At 47.0% G+C, this 8816-nt stretch overlaps 1 protein-coding gene across 1 annotated transcript in view; it reads right to left on the reverse strand.

Moving 5' to 3' along the window:
* Nucleotides 1-8816, reverse strand: part of LOC310871919 (putative voltage-dependent N-type calcium channel subunit alpha-1B) — a gene marked incomplete at both ends in the record, with an annotated part of 193130 nt that overhangs the window by 99597 nt on the left and 84717 nt on the right. The window contains 3 exons of the mRNA XM_083783557.1: nucleotides 1451-1666; nucleotides 4031-4126; nucleotides 6079-6168. Coding sequence (XP_083639683.1) covers nucleotides 1451-1666; nucleotides 4031-4126; nucleotides 6079-6168 — 402 coding nt within the window. The remainder of the gene's footprint in view (nucleotides 1-1450; nucleotides 1667-4030; nucleotides 4127-6078; nucleotides 6169-8816) is intronic.

Here is an 8816-nt window from a genome sequence, read left to right on the forward strand (position 1 = left end):
CGACCCGACCCGACATTTTAGGGCCGGGCCGGGCCTAAAATGTATGCTAATCAGTTGGGCCGGGCCGGGCCTGGGGCTCCATGAAAAAATATATATATATTGAATTTGTTTAGAATAATAAAAAAATAATAGTTCTGTTCTGTCTGTTTGTGTATTTATCTATTATGAAGATGGTTCTGACTGGCGTTTCACTTTTTCTCTGTGTAGAGTTCTCAAATTCTGGACAAACCCGACCAGGCCCGACCCGACCCGACATTTTAGGGCCGGGTCGGGCCTAAAATCTATGCTAATTAGTTGGGCCGGGCCGAGCCTAGGGCCTGATCAGTTAGGGCCCAGTTAGGGCCGGGCCTTCATTTTCGGGCCCGATATATCACAGCCAGGTACACTCACACAGTGCGTAGGTGAGCCAGTCGGGCTGGTCGTAGTGGACGATGGCCACGCAGAGCGTGTTGAGGCAGGTATACTCACACAGTGCGTAGGTGAGCCAGTCGGGCTGGTCGTAGTGAACGATGGCCACGCAGAGCGTGTTGAGGCAGGTACACTCACACAGTGCGTAGGTGAGCCAGTCGGGCTGGTCGTAGTGTACGATGGCCACGCAGAGCGTGTTGAGGTATACTCACACAGTGCGTAGGTGAGCCAGTCGGGCTGGTCGTAGTGTACGATGGCCACGCAGAGCGTGTTGAGGCAGGTATACTCACACAGTGCGTAGGTGAGCCAGTCGGGTTGGTCGTAGTGGACGATGGCCACGCAGAGCGTGTTGAGGTATACTCACACAGTGCGTGGTTGAGCCAGTCGGGCTGGTCGTAGTGTACGATGGCCACGCAGAGCGTGTTGAGGCAGGTATACTCACACAGTGCGTAGGTGAGCCAGTCGGGCTGGTCGTAGTGGACGATGGCCACGCAGAGCGTGTTGAGGCAGGTATACTCACACAGTGCGTAGGTGAGCCAGTCGGGCTGGTCGTAGTGAACGATGGCCACGCAGAGCGTGTTGAGGCAGGTACACTCACACAGTGCGTAGGTGAGCCAGTCGGGCTGGTCGTAGTGTACGATGGCCACGCAGAGCGTGTTGAGGTATACTCACACAGTGCGTAGGTGAGCCAGTCGGGCTGGTCGTAGTGTACGATGGCCACGCAGAGCGTGTTGAGGCAGGTATACTCACACAGTGCGTAGGTGAGCCAGTCGGGTTGGTCGTAGTGGACGATGGCCACGCAGAGCGTGTTGAGGTATACTCACACAGTGCGTGGTTGAGCCAGTCGGGCTGGTCGTAGTGTACGATGGCCACGCAGAGCGTGTTGAGGCAGGTATACTCACACAGTGCGTAGGTGAGCCAGTCGGGCTGGTCGTAGTGTACGATGGCCACGCAGAGCGTGTTGAGGTATACTCACACAGTGCGTAGGTGAGCCATTCGCTGGTCATAGTGACAGGTGTATATCACAGCCAGGTATACTCACACAGTGCGTAGGTGAGCCAGTCGGGCTGGTCGTAGTGGACGATGGCCACGCAGAGCGTGTTCAGGCCCACCAGACACAGCACGGTCCAGTAGAAGCTCTGGGCCTTGACCAGCCTACGAATGGTGAAGCGGAGCCTCTTCTCCTTCCTCCGGAAGTAGGACGAGTTGTCGTGTTTGCTGCTGCTCTTCACGCTGGCGCGGGTGAACGGAGACCCTGCTGGGGGTGCAGTGGGGGGGGGGGAGAGACGGCGCAAAAACAACAAGAGAACGGGCGATAAAGTCACAGAGTCTAAACCAAAAAGCAGCATTTCACTAGAACCTAGTGAAATGAAACGTTTGTTTTAGAGGATATCCGTGGCCATCGTATGGGCATACCTAACAATAGATGCAAAAACAATGGGGACATTTTTGTTTATATATTATATCAAAAGTCCATAAAAAGCCAATTTGAATTACTGCCAATTACAAAAACGTGCTGCGTGATAACGAAACACGCCCCGAAAGAATATTTTTTTATTCACCCGTTTGATTCCCATCGCTGCACGTTCCTCCAAACACGCTGATTTGATTGATTTTGATTACAGAAGTATTCCGTTTTTAATCTCATTCAATGACATCCCGGTGTATTACTCATTTTAAACATAATCAGCACGCTAAAATATGTATCTGAAAATATTATAGGTTAGAAATAATCCACGTAGTAGCAAACAAAATTTTATCCCACAATTTTGCAACCCATGTTTTCACTCAGTGTCAATTATCTAATGTAATCCTGGGCGCTACTGTACACTTCCTCTGCCAACCTGGGGAGGGCAGCGGACTGACCTCATGCTTCTTTCTATGCATGAGGAGTCCAAGCTGCTTCTTTTCACCTGACAGGGGGAAGTTTCCCTGGTCGGACGTAGCACGTGGAAGGAACACATTATTCCGACCAGTTCCTTTCCCCTCCATCAGGCGCCCCGGCTGGCCAGGGCGAGGTAGTTTAGAGACCAGGATTACTGCATGTTTTTTGTGAGGGTACCTACCCTAGGGGACACGGGGAGAACATGTGAGGGTACCTACCCTAGGGGACACGGGGAGAACATGTGATGGTACCTACCCTAGGGGACACGGGGAGAACATGTGAGGGTACCTACCCTAGGGGACACAGGGAGAACATGTGAGGGTACCTACCCTAGGGGACACGGGGAGAACATGCAAACTCCACACAGAAAGGCCCTTTTGCCAACCCCGGCTCAGGTATGGGCACTGATGACGCGGAGGAGAGAGCACGCCCCCAAGCGCCCACAGCGTCCCCAGCGGGAATCGAACCCAGGACCTTCTAGCTTCTAGCGATATCTACTCTTATACAAAATGACACCTGGCTATTACCGACGTAAGAATCTTCTAAAACCATTGCTATACCACAAAAGCTAAATGAATAATTAGTGTTTTTTTTAACGATCACTACTACTACAGATGGCTTGTGTGTTTTGTTTTTTAAATCAGAAGTCAGTTCCTTTGCTGCAGAGAGAGGAGTAATGACTAAGGAGCACAGCTGCAGGAGGAACAGATCAGAAGGTTTTTCATATTGTGATTAGCTCGGCCCATCATGTTCACTGCAGCCAAAGTTATGCCCAGGGCGCCTCTCTCTCTCTCTCTCTCTCTCTCTCTCCCTCTCTCTCTCTCTCTCTCTCTCTGTATTTCTCCCCCCCCCCTCTCTCTCTCTCAGCTCGCTCTGTCTCTCTTCCTCTCTTTACCTCCATTCAACACCCCCCACACTCACACTATATTAGACCTTCTGTAACTTAAATGAAGACCCCAAATGTGGAGCGGGGGCTGGACATAAAGGGAAAGGTGAAAAATGGTTCCATTAGCGCGTCGTTAGTCCTCCAGGAAGACTAGTGGGCTAATCATTTTGGAGGCTATTTTAATCCGCACATGATCTGACTCCCATCGACGACGCCCACAAACCCACATGTCCAGACTAGTCTAGCTGCCCTCTGTCTGTCTGTCTGTCTGTCTGTCTGTCTGTCTGTCTGTCTGTCTGTCTGTCTGTCTGTCTGTCTGTCTGTCTGTCTGTCTGTCTGTCTGTCTGTCTGTCTGTCAGGCCTCTCATTCTGTGGACCTTAATTAATGACATCACAGGTCCTGTCCAATGGGCCTGTGGCTCCCCGGCTAATGCAACGCTATACAAATTGAAGCTGAGCTGGGTTCAACTTCCAGATGCAAAGCAACAAAGCTACAACTGTAGCTGCATTATTCTAATTCTTTTCACCCTGTTCTGGCTGACAAAAACCTGCGACGTCGTCTTCTAGTCTGTTAGTCTTGTTTCCTAACGCATATAAATAATGCCCTGTAGGTCCACAGGGCTCGCAGACAGTTGAGTCTCCATGCTGGATTGTTGTTATTTTTCCATCTCCGTGGCCAGCCGGCCGCGCCTCTGACACACTACGGACGGACGCTTGATGGCGCCAACGACCGCGTGAGCAACCGATACAAGCGGTGCTGTGATCTTTGCATCTTTGTGTAATGCCTCGTGCGAGCGCAACGTTGGAAATACAGTCAAATAAAACAGGGTAAAAGCGCCGGTTCTCCTCACCAACAGACGAGATGTCGGTGAAGTGGTCTTCTCCTTCCTCTGCGTTGATCAGGTCGTTCTTACAGGTCGTTCTTCTTTTCTTTGTTCTCTTCAACACTGGAAATACATCAGCTAGATTAGAATCATAATGTAAAAAGCAGATCCTATTATCATTAGTTACTGTAGTAGTAGTAGCACCATTTGTATTATTATTATTATTTTTATTATTGCTAGAGCGGTACCCCGTTGGGCACTGGCTTACTTGGAATGATGCAAGTTGTAAACGCATGTCCCACCCAGTTATTACACCTGAGGTTGTGCAATATTACACGTCAATATTACACGTCTGCACGTCTTACGGAACTCGCCTGTCGGCTCGTTGTTCCTGCAGCAACGCAGGTGTGCCATTAATGACGGTAAAGTCGTGTAATATTGCTTAAATACAAGGTTTCTGCCAGCATGACAGCAGCGTCTTGTTAACTATAGTCTGCACAGAGAAACAAAGCGGCTCTCTCTCACACACACACCCACGCTCCCTCCCTCCCTGTCAAATCTGTGCTGTGTGTGTGTGTGTGTGTGTGTGTGTGTGTGTGTGTGTGCCTCTCTCTCTCTCTCTCTCTCTCTCTCCGTCCTAATCTCATTACGCCACCACCCTGACACCCCCGAGGCTTCAGTGACACTCTACTAGGATCTCTACTAGGATGTTTGCTGCACGTCGGGGTCATACACTGGAGAAAAAAAGAACAGCTGATCTACAAGCCCACAATGTGTCGCATCAAACAAATGAATCCATTGTTAGATCTCGCTATTTTCGGTCGCGCTTTTAAGAACTGCTGGTTCACCCCAGGCCACGCCAGCGCTTAAGAGGCAGTGTCGTCTTCAGAACAGAAGTGTGGTTCGTCCACGCACACACGCACGCCCGCCTGCGCACATGCACGCACTAATATTTATACCGTACAGATACCCATACAGACACACATACTCACACGTATAATTAGAATCGTGCATTTTCCGTCAGTGTGTTGGTTGGTCGGGCACGTGACGTGTGTTGGTCAGGCATGTGACATCACGTGACATCATCAGGGATAGAGCATGTGACATCACGTGACATCATCAGGGATGGAGATCCCTCATCAATATTAAGACCATATATGGAGATCCCTGATGTCATCAATATTGGCCCGAAACTCTACATCTGACCTCAAACCTCAAACCCTTAGATCTCCATATATGGAGCTCAGCTGACCTGTTCTGACATTCCATATGTTGATCCTTCCCCATCCATCCTTCCTCTTTGATTTCTCCCTTTTGACTGATACATGTCCATTTAAACTCTAGACGGACCTGCCCCAAAGTTATTAGTGCAGCCGCGCCCGGCAGCCAGCGAAAACTAGAGTTCTCAACAGGCCCGGAAATGAAGATCTTACCCCCCATGCCAAAGCACCATTAAATGAAGATCTTACCCCCCATGCCAAAGAGCCAGCGCCAGTCTGCTGTGGGCGTACACGTCTACACCCTCAGGCGTCTTACTGGTTATATTAGAATAGAATGATTTATATTACAAATATAACAAAACGTCCTGCATAACTATTATACTGTCGCTGTCGGGCGCAAGCCTCCTACCTCCGTTTTTCTACTTTTTCTCTTGAATAGTTTTAATTTCGTTTTAGTCACATTTTAGTCACCTGGAATGTTTTAGTGTTACTGTAGTTTTAGTTAAAATATATTTTGTCAGGCCTTGATGCCGTCGTAATGGCTGATTTTACACTTAGTAGCCGATCTACAAGCTCACAACACGTCGCAGCAGCAACCAAGTGTAAAATGACTTATAGTGGATCTCTTGTCCACTAGTCCCTTCCTAACATTTTAGTCTAGTTTTTATTTGTTGACGAAATTGTCAGTATATTTAGTCTCAGTTGTAGTCATCATAGCTTATAGTTTTCAATGAGTTTCCATTTTGTTTTCCTCAGTGAAAAAAGGTAGTCGACGAATATCTTTCGTCATATAGCCTAGTTTTAGTCGACAAAAACAACACCACTCCATGCTGAGTTGGACTTTGGTTCTCTCACCCGTATTGTTGGGCTTCCGGCGGTACCAGGCTCCGTCCATCGGAGGCTTCTCCTCTGCGTTCTTGTCCTCCTCCGCCAGCATCACCTCCTCTGAAACACGTACGCAGTAAGTACCACACTGTGGTCAAACATGTCTGAACACAATAAGTACCACACTGTGGTCAAACATGTCTGAACACAGTAAGTACCACACTGTGGTCAAACATGTCTGAACACAGTAAGTACCACACTGTGGTCAAACATGTCTGACACAGTAAGTACCACACTGTGGTCAAACATGTCTGAACACAGTAAGTACCACACTGTGGTCAAACATGTCTGAACACAGTAAGTACCACACTGTGGTCAAACATGTCTGCACACAGTAAGTACCACACTGTGGTCAAACATGTCTGAACACAGTAAGTACCACACTGTGGTCAAACATGTCTGAACACAGTAAGTACCACACTGTGGTCAAACATGTCTGCACACAGTAAGTACCACACTGTGGTCAAACATGTCTGAACACAGTAAGTACCACACTGTGGTCAAACATGTCTGAACACAGTAAGTACCACACTGTGGTCAAACATGTCTGAACACAGTAAGTACCACACTGTGGTCAAACATGTCTGAACACAGTAAGTACCACACTGTGGTCAAACATGTCTGCACACAGTAAGTACCACACTGTGGTCAAACATGTCTGAACACAGTAAGTACCACACTGTGGTCAAACATGTCTGAACACAGTAAGTACCACACTGTGGTCAAACATGTCTGAACACAGTAAGTACCACACTGTGGTCAAACATGTCTGACACAGTAAGTACCACACTGTGGTCAAACATGTCTGAACACAGTAAGTACCACACTGTGGTCAAACATGTCTGAACACAGTAAGTACCACACTGTGGTCAAACATGTCTGAACACAGTAAGTACCACACTGTGGTCAAACATGTCTGAACACAGTAAGTACCACACTGTGGTCAAACATGTCTGAACACAGTAAGTACCACACTGTGGTCAAACATGTCTGAACACAAGCACTGTCTGTAGTCAAGCCAGAGCAAAAATCATGAAAATGTAAGAAAATATTCTTTCAGAGCATATATATATATATATATATATATATATATATACACACACACACACACACACACACACGTCCATCCCATTTAATTAAAATATTTTCTTCCGTAATATAATTCAAAAAGTGAAACTTTCATATATTCACTTTATGCACAATGAATTGAGAATATATGAAAGTTTCACTTTTTGAATTATATTATATTACGGAAGAAAATGAACTTTTACAAAATATTCGAATTACTGATGGGATGGACCTGTATATGCAAGCGCCGAAGAGCACAAGCTTTGGTGTAAAGTATAGATTCTATTTCATCGCATGAGGCGAACGGAATAGATTTACATGCAGCGCATTGTTAGCTTGAGAATCTGTTATTTTTTGACAGACTCTCCTTGAACATATGCCTCTGTGTGAGGATCAAGTCTTTGTACCATTACATACATACTACTATGGGTGGACTTTACTTAATCCTGCCACACTAATAGCCAGCGCAACACCCCATCCTTTGTCCGCCTTCTCCTACCAAACCAGTGAAACCACACATCTCACCATGCACAACACCAACAGCATGCCTGTCCAGACATCACGCACTACTTTGCATCCATGCAACTGTCATATTTACAGTACAATACCCATTTCTAAGAAAGAACACATTCTTGAGCATGAAGACCACCAGCCTGTTTGCTGTGACGTCAAAATCGTCACCACTTTGCTGAGTTACGCCAACTCCGTTCACTTCATGGAATTGTAGTGCATTGTAGTCTACGGCCTTCACAGTGACACACGCGACCGGGATGATTTCGCAACAACACATAATAATAATAATTAATAACCCATCCGTTACTACATGTGCAGGGCACAATACTGGGTTTAAAAACATAGCTGAAACATGAAGTGGAGTCTGTCAACTCCCGCAATTTCCTTCTTCCCATATTGCGCTGCAACGTAACTGTAGGATGAGCCACCCGAAGGGCGGCGAAATTCTATCACACTAATTCAGACAAAGATAAGATCATCAGGTAAAATGATCAGACAGGAAAACCACATCATTTTCAACTAACATCTCCGTGATTATAACCGAAGTAATTCCTTGCAAAGCCCTGTTTGGCAAAATCATGTGTCATCTTGCAAGCACATCACACACCCATCTAATCACACATTAATGCACCTGAATGTTAGCTTTATTATCATGAACCTCAAGGGCAATCTGTTGGAGAACATAAATTATAAAACAATATGCCGCAGTGCAAGGATGAAACACTGGATCGTTTCACCTTCATTTTTTAACATTATAAACTTGTGTAATCAATCAAATTAACAATGACACGACTTACGGCCCACCGTTTTCGGGGACTTGGCACACAAGTCCAATTAGCGCTGCGTCCAAAAGTTGTGTCCGTCAGCCAACCGGCCGTGTGTCCTTGTGCCAAGAGACACGCCCACACAGCGCAGGGTGTTCTGGGTAATGATGTACCGTACAGTAACGATCATATAGCGTTATACTTAAGCTCAATGTATATGGTATCTGTTCCCAGACCTTTCTGGATCAGGGCCCACCTGAAAAACTCGGAAGTGTTGGCGGTCCACCAATGTTAAGTGTTCGCGGTCCACCCATGTTAAGTGTTGGCAGTCCACCAATGTTAAGTGTTGGCGGTCCACCAATG

Source organism: Protomyctophum parallelum (assembly GCF_964188405.1).
Source record: "Protomyctophum parallelum genome assembly, chromosome: 15".
Lineage (NCBI taxonomy): Eukaryota > Metazoa > Chordata > Actinopteri > Myctophiformes > Myctophidae > Protomyctophum > Protomyctophum parallelum.